The sequence below is a fragment of the Phocoena sinus genome, chromosome 3 (genome assembly GCF_008692025.1).
Source record: "Phocoena sinus isolate mPhoSin1 chromosome 3, mPhoSin1.pri, whole genome shotgun sequence".
NCBI classification, from domain to species: Eukaryota; Metazoa; Chordata; class Mammalia; order Artiodactyla; family Phocoenidae; genus Phocoena; species Phocoena sinus.
This window is the reverse complement of record NC_045765.1, coordinates 53,351,665-53,369,237: the sequence shown is the minus strand read 5'-3', so window position 1 is coordinate 53,369,237 and position 17,573 is coordinate 53,351,665. Positions and strand designations below refer to the sequence as shown.

Sequence of the window (17,573 nt, the reverse complement as noted above, 5' to 3'; positions counted from 1 at the left end):
TTGGCTGCATTGGGTCTTTGTTGCTGCTCACAGGCTTTCTCTAGTTGCGGCGGGCGGGGCTACTCTTCGTTGCGGTGCGCAGGCTTCTCATTGCGGTGGCTTCTCTTGTTGCGGAGCACGGGCTCTAGGCCTGTGGGCTTCAGTAGTTGTGGCATGCAGGCTCATTAGTTGTGGCTCCCAGGCTCTAGAGCGCAGGCTCAGTAGTTGTGGCGCACAGGCTTAGTTGCTCCGTGGCACGTAGGATCTTCCCGGACCAGGGCTCGCACTCGTGTCCCCTGCATTAGCAGGTGGATTCTTAACCACTGTGCCACCAGGGAAGTCCTTCTCGTTTTATTTAGCTCAGGTTCACTATCAATTGTATAACCAATGAAGTCTTCACTATGATTGGATGCCAAATTTATGGTGTGCCTGTAATATGTATTACTTCATTTTTGTGTTAACCTCATTCCTGATGTTATTTCAATCCTACAGGGGCCTACTATGTGTCAGGCTCTGTTCATATAGAGACAACAGTGAACAAGAAGGCAAAGTCTATTTCATGTTGCTACTCTTGTTTTGCTTTTTCTTTCTCATCTACTCTAATCTATGATTTCTTGCTATACTGTAAGCACTTATATCCTTTTTGGATCAAGAAAGTGTAAAAAATAAGTAAATGCTGTAAATATATATGTACCTAACAATAAAGCACTAAAATATATGAAGCAAAACTGACACAACTGAAAAGAGAAATAGACAATTCAGCAATAATAGTTGGAGACTTCAACAATCCACTTTCAGGGCTTCCCTGGTGGCGCGGTGGTTGAGAGTCCGCCTGCCGATGCAGGGGACACAGGTTCATGTCCCGGTCCGGGAGGATCCCACATGCTGCGGAGCGGCTGGGACCGTGGGCCATGGCCGCTGGGCCTGCACGTCCGGAGCCTGTGCTCCGCAATGGGAGAGGCCACAGCAGTGAGAGGCCCGCGTACAGCAAAACAAAACAAAACAAAACATCCACTTTCAATAATAGCTAGAACAACTAGGCTGAAGATTAACAAGAAAATAGAGGATCTGAGTTAACTATAAGCCAGCTAGACCTCATAGACACCTGTAGAACACTCTACCCAACAGCAGCAGAATATATATTCTTTTCAAGTAAACATGGAACATTCTCCAGGATAGACCATATGCTATAGCAAAAAGCAAACCTCAATAAATTTAAAAGGATTGAAATAATGCAAAGTATGTTCTTCAACTACAATGGAATGAAATTAGCAGTCGATAATAGAAAGAAATTTGCGAAATGCACAAATATAAGGAAAGTAAACCACACACTGCTACATAATCAACAAGTTCAAGAAATCACAAGGGAAATTAGAAAATCCTTAGAGATGAATGAAAATAAAGTCATAACATACCAAAACTTATTATCTGTTAACTAAAATAAGTAAATAACCACTCTTAGCATTACTTAATTTCATTTCAGAGAATAAATGAGAAACTATTCTTTTATAGTTTCAGGTTCTAGGCAGAAAGCCTCAGTACTTGCCCATATTGGTGCTAAATTAGTATTTGTTGAATGAATGAATCAGTTGCGTTCCAGTGGCAAGAAGGTAAACTAAGGAATCAGGAGTCTCATGTTGGATTCCTACTTGACTAACCCTTTTCCTCTTACTTTTTTGCACAAGCCATTTATGTTTTAAGAGTTTTTATGAATTCCCATCCTTTTCACTCTTTCCCTTTCTTCTCCATTAGGCCTTTTCTGCATCAATCTGTGGTTTAAACTACGTACTCAAGCTCTTAGCACATAAACTTTTTTTGTTCTGCTGTGAAGCTAGGTACTGGCAAACTACTGCCTGGGGGCCGAATCCAGCCCACCACCTGTTTTCGTATGACCTGCATTAAGAATAGTTTTTACATTTTTCAATAGTTAAAAAAAATCAAAAGAAGAATAATATTTCATGACATGAAAATGATAGGAAATTCAAATTTCAGTGTCCATAAATAAAGCTTTATTGGAACACAGCCACGCCAATCTGTCTACTATTTTCTATGGCTGTGTTCATGATACAATGGCAAAGTGCAGTAGCTGTGACAGAAAGCTTGTCACAAAGCTTTTGTGGTCCACAAAGCCCAAAATATTTACTATCTATCCCTTTACGTAAAAGTTTGTGGACTCCTGTTCTAAGCTTTTGTACAACTATATTCATGACTTGCTATGCCTTTCCCTCTTTCCATCATGACAAACCCTTACTCTCATTCAAAACCCTTTCTCCTCAGTCCTTACCTGATTATCACACCTGGTCACATAATTCTCTTCACCACCTCTTGGCATTACTTAATATAGGCCAACACAAATATAGTTAACTTGCAATTTTTATATTTAAAAATATGTCTTGAATATGTGTTTCCTATCTTCTCTACTTCATTGTGAAGACTCCAAGGTTCTTCTATGTCCTATATTTCCCTCCATATACAGGGCAGTGCCCAAGTTTTGTTGTCAGACAGGTTCGCATTTTGGTTCCACCACTCACTAGCTGAGCAAGTGATGTACATTTCCTGAATCTCTTCATCTGCAGAAGGGTTTTGTTATGAAGAATAAGGAGATGATTATGAAAGGGTTCAAGACCCAGGAGGTGCTCCACAAACAGTAGTAATTATCAGTGGATAATTTCTTTATTTGCAATAGCAAGACATTACCTTTGCCCTTAATGAAACTCATAGTGATGGAGTGAGAATTCAAAGAAGTAGTAAGTCACTAGAAATGGAGCTGCATGGTTCAGCTGGAGCCCTGTAAAGATTAGCTGGAGACATTCAAGGCCTGAAATGAGATATTAGACCAATGAGACTTTGTTTAAAATTTAACAAACCTTTCTTGGTTACTTACTGAGCTCAGTACTGCCTTGGACAGACCTCAGGTGATGTGAAAGAAGACCACATCTATCCTGGAGGAGATTTTTGTTTAAATTGGGGTAGGAGTGGGGAAACAGACATGAGCTATGTTCTTACTTGTCCGTAATTTTTCTCTTCTCTCTCAGGATGGATGATTCAGAGCCAGCAATTCACATAAAAAGAATTGCACATGGAAAGTATTACTGCTATTCTGTGGGGAAACAAGCTTCTAAGTACAGCAGTCTGAAATTAATAACTTTCTCTGTGGAAACTCTCTTGACAACATCTCAAGATGAAGCCAAAGAGTGCAATTTTTACAGCCTTGGATTATCTTCTCTGTCTGCCTGGCTTGTAGCAGGCACGGATCCGTGAGTCAGAAATTCAGAGTTTGCCCCTTTGCTGTACAGTTTGCTCGCCAGCTGGAGACCTTACACAGCAGTGACTCAATTTCTCAATTCCCCAGTTCACGCAGCCATTGAATCAACACACATCACCTCAATTTACTTACAAAAGGCTTGTTTTGGGGGGGGGGGGGGCACTCCGTGCAGCTTATGGGATTTTAGTTCTCCAACCAGGGATTGAACCTGGGTCCTCGGCAGTGAGAACATGGAGTCCTAACCACTGGACCACCAGGGAACTCCCAATCTACTTACAAAAGGCTTTGGGGGAACTCAGAGAAAAAAAAAAAAGTCCTCACCGTTAACAGAAAACATACTGGTTCAGGACATCAGAAAAGGAGCAGGAAAGGGAGATTGGAAGCTGGAGATCAACTTTTTTTTTTTTTCTTTTGAGAGAAAATATTCCTGTGAGAAAGCCCAGTGTTTATATTATGATAAATATGTATGTCCACATGCAGGGAGTATATAGCTATTGAGGGAGAAAGTAATTTAGGAAAGAAGTAGATGAGAAGGACAGCAACTTCTTATCCACAGAAGCCACAGAAGTGCTGCAGACACGCATGAAGGTGACAGTTGCTCCAATAGCCATATGTTTCAGCACAGACATCTTTTTTTATTCCTTCTTACCCACAAATTTAGAAAATTTGAGCAAAGAAGTCTGGATTTCTACTTTCCAAGGATGAGATTTCTTAAAATTTCAAATTAGACTTTTTTTCCCTTATATAAAACCACAAGGTAGGAGATTATGCTTGGAATGACTCAGTGTACATCGTTACATTTGAAGGTTGTTATTCCGGATTAAAAAGAACAATTGTGGGACAGACTAAGGAGCAGACCCCTTGGAAACTCTCGGACTGGCATGTTGCTGGATTTGTTCACTCTCCCACAGTGGACATATGTGAGGCCAGTGCTTGGAAATAGGGACAGACATGTTGGAGTTTGGATACTGGTAGAGAACTCAAAGTGAGGAAGAGAAATATATAGAATTTTTTTTTTTTTTTTTTTTTTTTGCTGTACGCGGGCCTCTCACTGTTGTGGCCTCTCCCGTGGCGGAGCACAGGCTCCGGACGCGCAGGCTCAGCGGCCATGGCTCACGGGCCCAGCCGCTCCGCGGCATGTGGCATCTTCCCGGACTGGGACACGAACCCGCGTCCCCTGCGTCAGCAGGCGGACTCTCAACCACTGCACCACCAGGGAAGCCCCTAGAATTTTTGTTGATTACAGTTGGCTTCTACATACAGAGACCTCAGGGTTGGTTCAAAACGTGCAGCTGAGGTTTAAAATATGTAGTTAAATAATTTGAAAATTAGAAGATAAAACAATAATGAGATTAGTGGCAATTCTGGACTACCAACTTGGGAAGGCAATCAAGAAGAAGTGGGAATGGCGACAGGCTTCAGAGATCAAGTGTTTTTCTGTGTTGGACATGTGAGTAGAAGCAATTCCAGATGTCTGGGTATGATAAAACAGCAGACCTCAAATGCCTGCTCTAGTATAGATAGCTATACTGTGCTAGATGCTTTGGGAGATATCAAAATATTTAAAAGACGAATAGTTTCATCTTCCTAAAGTTTCTAATTTAGTTGCATGATAATGGTTTAGAAAGCCAACTTGATGGGTTTACAGTCCAGCTTTAACCCTTACCAGCACTGTGTTCTTGGGTAAAATACTTAATGTCTTCAGGCATTACTCCCTCATCTGTGGAACATCAATACTTGTATCTCCTATATGGCAGTTATGCTGCCTCCTTTCCATTCTTCCACAAGGCAAGCTTTCACTTCCCTCACCCCCTTTGCATATATGTTCCTGTTACCTGGAAAGCTCTTAGCATGGCTACATCTTTGAAGTTTTGCCTTTCATGTCAGAGAGCTTTAGTTCAGAAAATATCGTGTCTATATCCACGGATGAAGCTGTTAAAACACGGAAAGGACTACATAAAAATACGGATGCTATTATTATCAGCCACCCGAAACAGGCTTTGAGATCAAGGAGTTCTCCGGGATTTAGGGTCAGCAAATTTTTTCTCTAAATGGCCAGATAGCAAGTCATTTAGGATTTGCAGGCCATACTAAACAAATGGGAGCGGTTGTGTTCCAAATAAAACAATTTATGGACACAGAAATTTGACTTTCACGTTGCTTTCCACAGTCACTGAACCGGATTTGGCCTCTGCCCTGTAGCGGACTGACCCCTAGTCTATATGAGGATGGCAGACAAGAAGGGAGTGGAGAAGAACCGAGATTCTGCAGCCAGATATTAGGGATCAGATGGCTGCTGCGTGAGGCTGTCTCAACCTCCCTGGGCGCCAACGACCTCTACAATGGGGCTGCGGCCCCCGTGTCTGGGGTTTGTGATGAGGGTTAGAAGTGACACGCAGGGGAAGCTCGGTGCTTGGAACGAGGGGCCCATTTACAGCGTCGCCCTCTCTGCGGTGACCTGGGAGCAACCGGGTTTCGAGCGGAACCGACTCCGAAGCCTCAGCCTCGGGGTGCGGGAGGAGGGGCGGAGCCCACCCGGGGCGGCGGCACCGCGGGGCGAGGCCGGGCCGGGCGGGCCGGGCGGCGCGAGTCGGGGGCGGGGCGGCGGCGCAGCGTCGTCGTCGTCGTCGTCGTCGTCGTCGTCCCCGCCTCCTCCCCAGGGGCCGCGTCGGAACCTCGGTAGCCGCGGCGTTTACAGCCCGAGGAGAGCGGCGGGCCTGGCAGCGGCGGTGGCCACCGAGACCCACCCGAGGCGCGTCCCCGTCGGCCTCCCGGCGCCCCCAGGCCGCAGCGCCCGCGCACCTTCAGCTCGCTCGCTCGCCCTCCTTCACTGCGGCCGGCTGCGCCATGGCGTTGGCGTTGGCGGCGCTGGCGGCGGTGGAGCCGGCCTGCGGCAGCCGGTACCAGCAGGTAAGCAGCGCCCAGTGTCTCCCCGGCCCTGCCCTACCCGCTGGCCGCTTCAGGCCTCCTCTCCGGCCCCGCCTGTGGCCAACTCGATGCCGCGGCTTGGCAGGCCGCGCTGGGCCTGGGCGGGCCGGGCGGGCCCCGGGCTCGAATTCGAGGCGGCCGCGAGCTGGGCCTGTCCCTCCACCACCCGGGCCGGGACTCGGGCGGTGGAAAAACCTCCGCCCCGCAGTGTTTCTCGCATTTCCCACGGCGGGCGGGTCCCCGGGTCGGAATCCGCGACCCTCCGGAGGCGTCGACCAGTGCATTCAGTTTTCCTTTTTCCACCTTGAATTTGAGGTCACTGGAAAGAAAGAAAAAAAAAGCGTGAGATGGGAAAGGAAACTGGGTGGAGATGAAAGATTAAAATCGCTGCTACTGCTGCCGACAGCTCTCCGCAGCGAGATGCGATTACTCAGGGTTTCAGAGCCTAGTCTGCTCGTCGAAACCCATCCCCCTCGCTTGCGTTTTAAGACAAAAGTCAAAATGAGACGAGGAATAAGTCTGCAGTTCGCAGTAGATTTGGAAAAGGCGATTAACTGACGATGTCCCTATAATGTCGAGCTACGTTGCAGGCTGCAGGGCGTGTGCCTGAGTGTGTGTTTTCAGAGATTGGAAATGACGTTTAAAGAGATTGAATAGCATAGCTGGGGAGAAAATGTATAGGAGATGATTGGATTATTATCTCGGGTACGATTTATAAATTGAGGCCCTAGGGAAAACAGCTGCTTGTTTTACTCGCCTGTCTGTAGCCGGGTTTCCCTCGGAAATTCGGGAAGACATTTTGCAGGGTTTTTAGAGGTATTCAATCTAAGACATCGTAATTGTGACAACTGAGCCAGCTGGTAACTGATGTTGATTGGAACTGCAGGTAACTGCTTACATTTTGTTCAGATGCTTTCACTATAATTTGCATACAAATGGCAATCGTGCTTTTATGAAATTAAATGTCCTATCACAGTTGATCTACAGTTTTATATTTTAGGAGTGAGGAAAACCAGTATGATTAAAACATGTAGATTAACCCTGGTGGGGCCAGTTACTGGGTTGTTTTGCTGTCGTCAGCCCTCTGTTGTAATTTCCTCCCTCCTACAGTCCGACTCCTGATATGACTGATTTTAAGAATTTAGCTTTTTGGTTTCATAAGCACGCCCAAATTGTGGCAATGCAGTCTAGTCCTTAGATCTCTCACAGCCTGGGGTACATGCTTTTTTGTATGACCTTGGGCAAGGCCCTGGGTTCCTCCCTGTTTTAGTAAAATATGATTGACAGGTATCACTTAACTGTCACCAAGGTGTTCACAAATCGCATGTACCCCATCGTGTGATTTAATTCATTCTTTTCATCCTGCCTTGGATAAGGCAAAGAAGCAAAAAGCTGTGGCTTTTCTTTGTGCTGCCATCTTCTTGAGCTATTAGGTAATGCTGACATAACGCTAGAATACAAAAAATTGGTGGAGTAACAAATTACGTATTTCTCAGCGTAGTGTTTAATAGCTTTTAATATGCAGAACAGAGGTATGTTAAGGACAGGCCATCGTTTTTACTTTTTTAAAACTTATTATTTTGAAGAAATCTTCAAAAAAAAAAAAAAGAATGAAAGAAAGACCTAATCTTCCTAGAAAAATTGTAAAATATGAAAGCCAAAAAACCCCAAAACCCCACACCAAAAACCTATCACATACAGATAACCAAAGTTAATATTTTGTGTATTCTTGTGGACTCATAGCTATGTAAGTATACACGAGTGTGTACATGTACAGATAAGGAAAGTTAATATTGATTGAGCATTTATTATGTGCCAGTCATGGTACTGAGTGCTTTATATCCATTATTAACTTAATCCTCACAAAACCCCTTCGAGGCAGGGTTTGGTATTGTATAGATGACAAGTCAAGACTCCCTAGAGGCTCAGTAAGTTGCTCAAGGTCACAGCTTCTAAGTAGTGATTACAAGGATAAATACATGCTCACCTACTTAAAACACAGGCTTATGGCCCAAATATAAGCATATGCATTCGCAGATATATACATGTGCATATGTATTCTTTTATGTACCCATACATACATATACAGGCACATCTTTGTACATACGTGCAGTTCCAAGGGCCCCTGATTATACTTGCACACACTTTGTGCATATGTGCACATGTATGTTTACATACCCACATGTTCTCAAATACATGTGCATTCACAGATTTGCACGTGTATGTATTGTGCACATATATGTACAAAGGCACACAATATAGCTATATAATAAAATGGGTTCATATTTTAATGTCTGCAGAGCATGCAGTTGTATAGCTGAACCATAATTTAATCAATTGGCTATTGTTGGTCCCTAAGGGTGTTTATAATTTTTTTTCTGTCACTGAAGTTTCTTTTATATACATCTTCAACCATTTCCGTAGTAGAAATTTCTAGGCGTGTAAATGCTTGGTCAGAGAATAGACATATTTAAAAGGCTTTTGAATTATGGAATGTTGAATTGTCCAGGCAGCTTGATAGGAGCATGATACTCTTTGGCTGTCACAAAGGGCCGTTCTGACTTCTGTTTGATCTGGTTAGTCAAATTGAGCTGGTCCTCTAGTGAAGTAAGTGTAATGGAAAACTGTATGATTCATTCATAAATGCAAACAGTGGTTTTGCCTTTATGGCCTTTTGATTGGTGGAGCAATATGTGCACAACTTAGCATTACCACAGACTATACAGATAGGCTGGGCTCATAGGTTTCCTGTCGCTTTATTTTTCCCTTTTTGCATTTTGAAACTGAGATTGTGTGTCCAGACATTCTGAAGCACTGTTTCAGGAAGCTCTAGGTAGGCCCAGTGTTGAGAAACCTGTTGTGTTTTCATCTCTCTGAGGATGTTTACCCTGTTCATCCATTTCAAGCCTTCTTTGCCTCACTGTAATAGATCTTTGGCTATATCATGCATTTTGCCAAATAACTTCCTGAAATGTTTTGAGATATTTGGATTTAAATCCATTGAAAGTAGGCAATGATGACACTGCCATATAGACTTAAAAATAGACTGCAGAGGGCTTCCCTGGTGGCGCAATGGTTAAGAATCCACCTGCCAGTGCAGGAGACACGGGTTCGAGCCCTGGTCTGGGAAGATCTCACGTGCCGCGGAACAACTAAGCCCGTGCGCCACAACTACTGAGCCTGTGCCCTAGAGCCCACGAGCCACAACTACTGAGCCCGCGTGCCACAACTACTGAAGCCCGCACACCTAGAGTCCGTGTTCCACAAGAGAAGCCACCGCAATGAGAAGCCCGTGCACCGCAACGAAGAGTAGCCCCCACTCGCCACAACTAGAAGAAGCCCGTGCACTGCAATGAAGACCCAGTGCAGCCAAAAAAAAAAAAAAAGGCTGCAGAATGTTTACTTTTAGATCTGACTCCCTGTCTGCTAAAGAAGTTGCTCGCTTGTGGGCATCACTAATAAGTTTGTATTGTAGTTTGGTGACATTGTAAAGCAGTTTTGGGTAAGTTCTTTCAGGATTGTGAAGGAAGGTTTTGATAGATGAGGGAAAGAATTCCATCTCCGGCAGGCCAAACTTTTTCATGTTCAAGTGTTAGATGACGTCATGATCCTAGAGGAAGGAGTGAGTGGTGCCCATGTGGTTTTATTTTTTTATTTTTATTTTTTTTAGTTTCAGAAGACATTATAATTATATCATAGAATGCCCCTTAGGATGTCATGTCAAGATTTTGAGGTTATTTGGTGTATTTGTGGCCTGTATTGCCAATGATCAAAGAAGACTTTTATAAAAATACTGAGAAGATGGGTAGAATTATTTCTTAGAAGAATTTTTTTAGTTGTGGTAAAATATATATGAAGTTTTACCATTTTAACTGTACACTGTTTTTAAGTGTACAGTTAGTTCAGTAGTTGTTTTTTGTTTTTTGGCTGCACTGGTTCTTCGTTGCTGCGCTCGGGCTTTCTTTAGTTGCAGCGGGCGGGGACTACTGTTCGTGGCAGTGCGCGGGCTTCTCATTGCGGTGGCTTCTCATTGCAGAGCATGGGCTCTAGGCGGCGGGCTGCAGTAGTTGTGGCTTGTGGGCTCTAGAGTGCAGGCTCAGTCGTTGTAGCTCACGGGCTTAGTTGCTCCGCGGCATGTGAGATCTTTCCGGACCAGGGATCGAACCCGTGTTCCCTGTATTGGCAGGCGGATTCTTAACCAACCACCGTCTACTAGGGAAGTCCCAGTTCAGTGGTATTAAGTACATTCATATTGTTGGGCAGTCTTCATCACCATCCACTTCCAGAAACTCCATACCCCTTAAACAATAACTCTCTATTTCTCCCTCCCAAGCCCCTGACAGCCAACATTCTGCTCTCTGTCCATGACTTTGATTACTCTAAGTACCTCATATAAGTGGAATCATATAGTATTTGTTCCTTCTGTCTGGCTTATTTCACTCAGCATAATGTCCTCCAGGTTCATCCATGTTGTGGATTTTCTTCCATTTTAAGGCTAAATCGTATTCCATTGTATGTGTATACTATATTTTGTTTATCTACTTTTTGGCCATTGTGAATAATGCTGCTGTGAATATGGGTGAACAAGTATCAGAAGAGTCCCAGCTTTCAATTCTTTTGGATATATTGTTGAATTTGTATAATTTGTAGGTTTTACCATATGAACCAACAATCTGTAGAATTGTTCGTTCATATGGTATTGCTATTTTTAATTTTTTGAGGAACTGCCATACTGTTTTCCATAGAAATGCACTATTTTATATTCCAACCAGCAGTGCATAGGGATTCCAGTTTTGTCACATCCTCATCAACACTTGTTATTTTCTGTTTTGTTTTTGATAAAACCATCTTAATGGGTGTGAAGTGGCATCTCATAATGATTTTGGTTTGCATTTCCCTAATGATTAGTGATATTGAGCATCTTTTTATGTGCCTGTTGGCCATTTGAATATCGTTGGAAAAATGTGTATTCAAGTCCTTTGCCAGTTTTTGAATTGGGCAAATTCAAAAATTCAAATTTTTGAATTGTTTGCTTTTTGTTGTTGAGTTGTAGGCATAATTTCTTTTTTTTAATTGAAGTATAGTCGATTTACAATATTGTGTTAGTTTCAGGTGTACAACATAGTGATTCAGTATTTTCGCAGATTATACTCCATTATAGGTTATTACAAGACACTGGGTATAATTCCTTTTATGTGAATATTCTTGTTGCTTACCTATTTTATATGTAGTAGCTTGTATCTGTTAATCTCATACCCCTAGTTTGTCCCTCCCTCCTTCCCTCTCCCCTTTGGTAACCACAAATTTGTTTTCTATATCTGTGAGTCTGTTTGTTTTGCATATACATTCATTTGTATTAATTTTTACATTCCACATATAAGTGATATCATACAGTATTTGTCTTTCTCTGACTTATTTCACTAAGCATAATATTCTCTAGGTCCACCCACTTGCTGCAGATGGCAGTATTTCATTCTTTTTTGTGGCTGAGTAATATTCCATTGTATGTATATATTAAGAAGATAATGGTGTATGTGTTTGTGTGTGTGTATCTCACATCTTCTTTATGTACATTTTCAACTTTTTACTATGAAAATTTCAAACATATACAAAAATTTAGCGTAATAAATCCTATGTACCCATCACTCAGCTTCAACAATTATCAACAAATGGCTAACCTTGGGACTTCCCTGGTGGTCCAGTGGTTAAGAGTCTGCCTTCCACATATACAATGGAGTATTACTCAGCCAAAAAAAGAAACGAAATTGAGTTATTTGCAGTGAGGTGGATGGACCTAGAGACTGTCATACAGAGTGAAGTAAGTCAGAAAGAGAAAAACAAATACCGCATGCTAACACATATATGGAATCAAAAAAAAAAAAAAAAAGGTTCTAAAGAACCTAGGGGCAGGACAGGAATAAAGATGCAGACGTAGAGAATGGACTTGAAGACACGGGGAGGGGGAAGGGTAAGCTGGGACTAAGTGAGAGAGTGGCATGGACATATATACACTACCAGATGTAAAATAGATAGCTAGTGGGGAGCAACCGCATGGCACAGGGAGATCAGCTCAGTGCTTTGTGTCCACCTAGAGGGTTGGGATAGGGAGGGTGGGAGGGAGACGCAAGAGGAAGGGATGTGGGGATATATGTATGCATGTAGCTGATTCACTTTGTTATACATCAGAAACTAACACAACATTGTAAAGCAATTACACTGCAATAAAGACGTTAAAAAAATAAAAAAAAGAATCCACCTTCCAATGCAGGCGATGCAGGTTCGATCCCTGGTTGGGGAACTAAGGTCCCACATGCCACGGGGCAACTAAGCCCGCACACCACAACTAGAGAGAAGCCCGCGCGCCTCAACAAAAGATCTCACATGCTACAACAAAGATCCCGCGTGCCACAAGTAAGAACCGACACAGCCAAATAAAAAAACAAACAAACAAAACAAATGGCTAATCTTTTTCATTTATACTCTCTACCATTTTTTTGGAGCCAATCCTAGAAATCATGTCATTTTGTCCATAAATATTTCTGTGTGTAAAAGATAATGGTGTGATATTTTAAGCAGACATTATCACATGAGGAAATATGTCATGAGAGCACTTTTGTAATTTGTTATGAATGTGGAACCAGGATTTGTGAGTGTCAGGAGCTGCAGATCTGCAGCTATCCATTGTATTTGACTCACTCTCTATGAGGTGCTCTAGGAAATCCTCGCATCATCTAAACTGATGCCACCCACTGGTTTGCCTGCATATAACTTCAAATTACTTTATCCTGGACACCAATTATATTACATTACATTAAATTCGATTATAAAATAAATCCTACCATGAGAGTAATTTTGTATTTTGTTAATTTAAAAAAAAGGAAGATGAAGAAATTCAAGTGACATTCTCTGATTTACTTGTTCTTAGGGCTTTAAAATAATTACTTTGGTTTCTTAATCATTTATTCTTACATTATCTTTGTGAACAAGTACAGCCGTTTAGTGGAATCATATTCTTGTAGTAGTGGATAATGCCCATTTAGTTAAAGCAACTTTTAACACTTTAATTAGAGATTACTGCTGAGAATCAACTTGGTGATCTTATCTTTATTCTCAAGTCATTTTTGCCAGTGTGCCAGGCAGTTGGTGAATACCATGTGTTGAATCTGTTGAATTTTACACATTCCAGTTGTAATTGCTTCTCGTGGCTGTCTAGATAGAACTACAGTGTATGTTGTTGCTTTCACCAAGTGTAGTAATAAAGTGAGTGTTATCAGACATCACTTTGCACATCCTTCTGTAACAGGCTCATTTTTTCTGAATACCACAATTTATATTAAAAGTTCTAAATACCAGCTCTGAATATTGATCCAATTTAAGAACATTTCTAGTGAAATATTTTCTTACTGATTAAAGCAGTTTCTTTCACGTGTATTATATATTTCTTCTCCCCTAGCAATTTAGTATAATTTTGACAGTTTCTCTGTTAAATTTGTGTATTGCAATAATATCAGTTAGTAGTAAATCAGAGGCTTGAATGTGATTTGGAGGTCTTTCTGGAGATTGGATATTTATGAATAGACATACAAAGGTTTAGGGAGGGTTTCTGTTTAATAACAATTTCATTTTATTTGTCATTCAGTGTTTAAATGTGGCATTAAATGTTAAACATTTCTTGTGATAAAATAGTACAGAGATACATTATATACTGGAGTCAAACAGTAACTTGTAAAGGAAAACTTGACTTCCCTTCTAGTCTCTCCCCAGAGGGGTAACTGCTTCTCAAGTTTGGTGTGCGTTCTTCAGGCTTTCTTCCTTTCCTTTTAAAAAAAAAATGTTAAAAGTGTTAAATATTTAAAAATAAACTTTACTTTTCGTAACGTTTTTAGATTTTCAGAAACATTGAAGATAGTACAGTTTCTGTATACCCCAGACCCAATTAACCCTTTAACATCTTATACTAGTGTGGTACATTTGTGACAATTAATGAACCAGTATTGATATGTTGTTATTAACTGAAGTCCATACTTTATTCCGATTTTCAGTTTTTATCTGTGTGTTTTTTCTGTTCCACATTACATTTGGTCATCGTATCTCCATAGGCTCCTCTTGGCTGTGACAGTTTCTCAAGTTTTCCATGTTTTTGATGACCTTTACAGTTTTGAGGAGTATTAGTTATTTGCAGGATGTCCCTGAATTGGGATTTTTTAAAATTTATTTTTAATTAATTAATTAATTTTATTTTATTGTTGAGTCTTTGTTGCTGTGCACGGGCTTCCTCTAGTTGCAGCGAGTGTGGGCTACTCTTCGTTGCAGTGCACGGGCTTCTCATTGCGGTGGCCTCTCTTGTTGCGGAGCACGAGCTCTAGGTGCGTGGGCTTCAGTAGTTGCAGCACGCGGGCTCGGTAGCTGTGGCTCGCAGGCTCTAGAGCGCAGGCTCAGTAGTTGTAGCACACAGGCTTAGTTGCTCCACAGCATGTGGGATCTTCCCGGACCAGGGCTCAAACCTGTGTCCCCTGCATTGGCAGGCAGATTCTTAACCACTGTGCCATCAGGGAAGTCCAGGGATTTGTTGGTTGCTTTTCTCATGATTAGACTAGAGTTGTGGGTTGGAGGGAGGAAGACCACAGAGGTAAAGTGCCATTTTACATCGTGTCATATCAAGAATGCGTACTGTCCCCATGACTTACCACTGTTGATGTTGACCTTCATCATCTGGCTGAAGTAGAGTTTGTCAGATCTCTCTACGTAAAATGACTCTTTCCCCCCTTTTGTACTGTGCTCTTTGGAAGGAAGTCAATGTGGTCACTATGCACAGCCTATACTTAAGGTTTGGGGAGTTAAGTTCCATCACCTCATTGGGGGCAGTGTATCTACATAAATTATTTGGAATTTTTCTGCATGGGACATTTGTCTCTTCTCCATTAATTTATTTATTCAGTGATACTAGTATGAACTCATTAATTTTACTCTGGGTTATAAGCCAACACTATTTTATTTTGTTGCTCAAATTGTTCCAGCTTTGGCCATTGGGATCTCTTTCAGTAGGCACTTGTATCCCTTTGACAGAGCTCCATCTTTGTGGTTTTTTAAAGCACTTCCTTACTTTTTGGCACCAGGCTCACCACGTATATTTTCTGTGCCATCCTGGAATCAGCCATTTCTCCAAGGAACCCTGGTTCCTTTTATTGGAGAATGATGTTAGAAACCAAGATCTGTGCTCATTGCTGCTGGTGTGTCATTGCTTCTAGGTCTTCTAGGCTGACAGAGTAAAGAAATATATGTGTGTGTGTATATCCATAAACATTTCATATGTAACCATCTATCTATATTAAACTGACTCTAATCCATTACTACATGGATCAGTCTAGCCTCCTTCTCTCTCATCTTTAAACTTCTACTCCAACAGTGAGAGACCTGGCTCCTCCCACCTGCCATCCATTTACTTAATTTAACTTCAGTTCTAATGTACATGTGTAGCAGTATCAGAATTGTTAACTTACACCCCTGTGGGAAACAGTTTTATCAACTAGAGGACAGGGCATATGTACAGTTTCTTTTGCCTTTAGTCTTACAAAGACTACTCATTTCCAAAGTTACTTAAGTACTTATGTCAGCACCTTTTCTTCTCACCCTCTTTAATGAGGTGGTTTCATAAATTTATAATACAGTTAGATTGTTTTGTCACATTCTGCATACCATCCTGGGAACTACCAACCACCTAACATTTTTTTTTAATTTCACATACATTAAAGTTCATGCATTATTTCACATACATTAAATTTTTTTATTGTATTTCACATACATAAACGTTCACCCCTTGTGCTATAAAGTTCTGTAGGTTTAGACAAATATAGGTTTTGACAAATGTATAGCATCCTTTTTGTTTTTCAAACTACTTTTAAAGAAAAATGATGAGTGATTTCTCATTCTTATTTTGCAAGTTTTCCACTAATCATGTTTTGCTTCTTTTTAAAAAATTCCTTAAAATTTTTTTTTATTTGGAAGTAAATAAAAACTGCAGGAATAGTATAAAATAATGCCCATATAGTATGTATCGCCCAGATTCATCGTAAACATTAAGATTTGATTAACAATGACTACAATCCTATAAAAATTGAAAGCACTTACAGGTAAAACTCAAGTCCTTTTAACCACCACCAATCCTTTCTCTATGGGACTCAGTGCTTATTTTGCTGTTTACTTTGTTATTAATTTTAAAAATTTGTTTTGTCCTTGTTAAATTTAGGTGAAATTTTGTGGGCTGTGTAGTCAGGAATATAGTGTTCTTAGTATTTTGAAGCTTTCATTTTAGGAGCTTTATGATATAACGTCCAAACTTTTCATATAACTTTGTGTTAAAAAGCAGTTTTTGAAGGGTGTGATGTACACTTCAGTATCTGGAAGGCTCAATTTGGACATTAAGTAGAGACTGATTCAGGAGAACAAAGAAGGACTTTATCAAAACATCTAATCAGTAATATATTGCCTGACTTCTGCAATGAAGTATGTAGTTGTCATATGACTGTGGGCTAGAACTTCAATCTCTTTCTAGCTTTATTTTCTCCTTTCATAAAATGAAGTAGTAGTTAGATTAGATCATTTTGTCTCCTTCCAGCTTTATGATTGATTGTTTTTGTTTATAGAAGTTGGTGGCTTTGATCCAAAGAGACAGCATTCTATTGATGATTTAGCAAATTTCTTTTATGATGAATAATTATTTTTGAAAATGATGTCAGTAAATATATATGCCCAGTAGATTTTTAAAAAATTATGCATGGTTTAAAAAATAGAAAAATCTCCTTAATATTATGTTTTAAAAGAATAAGTCACTGGTGAGTACAGAGTACTGTTTTGTAATTTCCCACCAGTTAAAATATTCTGTTTGTAGGTCTTTCCCTTCTGGTCAGCTTCAAACAAACATGGTATATCATGACAAAAAGTTAATGATATGGGACTTTCCTGGTGGCACAGTGGTTAAGAATCCGCCTGCCAATTCAGGGGACACAAGTTCGAACCCTGGTCCGGAAAGATCCCACATGTCACGGAGCAGCTAAGCCCGTGTGCCACAACTACTGATCCTGCACTCCAGAGCCCGCGAGCCACAACTGCTGAGCCCACGTGCTAGAACTACTGAAGACCGCGCACCTAGAGCCCGTGCTCCACAGCAAAGAGAGACCACCACTATGAGAAGCCCGCACACCGCCAACGAAGAGTAGCCCCCGCTCGCTGCAACTAGAGAAAGCCCACGCACAGCAACGAAGACCCAGCGCAGCCAAAAATAGATAAATAAATAAATTAAAAAATAAAAAGTTAATGATGCTTTTAGAAATCAGAAAAGTTAATCAATAATTTAAAATTTTTTCAAATAAACTTTTTAAGAGCAATTTTAGGCTCACAATAA

At 41.1% G+C, this 17,573-nt stretch overlaps 1 protein-coding gene across 3 annotated transcripts in view; it reads left to right on the top strand.

The window, feature by feature from the left end:
* Positions 1–5,837: 5,837 nt before the first annotated feature.
* The window catches only part of NDFIP1 (Nedd4 family interacting protein 1), a 52,052-nt gene continuing 40,316 nt past the window's right edge, over positions 5,838–17,573 (top strand). The window contains exon 1 of one of the 3 annotated variants that reach the window (XM_032627919.1): positions 5,838–6,154. In XM_032627919.1, coding sequence (XP_032483810.1) covers positions 6,092–6,154 — 63 coding nt within the window. In that variant the 5' untranslated portion in view covers positions 5,838–6,091. The remainder of the gene's footprint in view (positions 6,155–17,573) is intronic. The other 2 variants (XM_032627921.1, XM_032627920.1) reach the window with 2 other exon arrangements.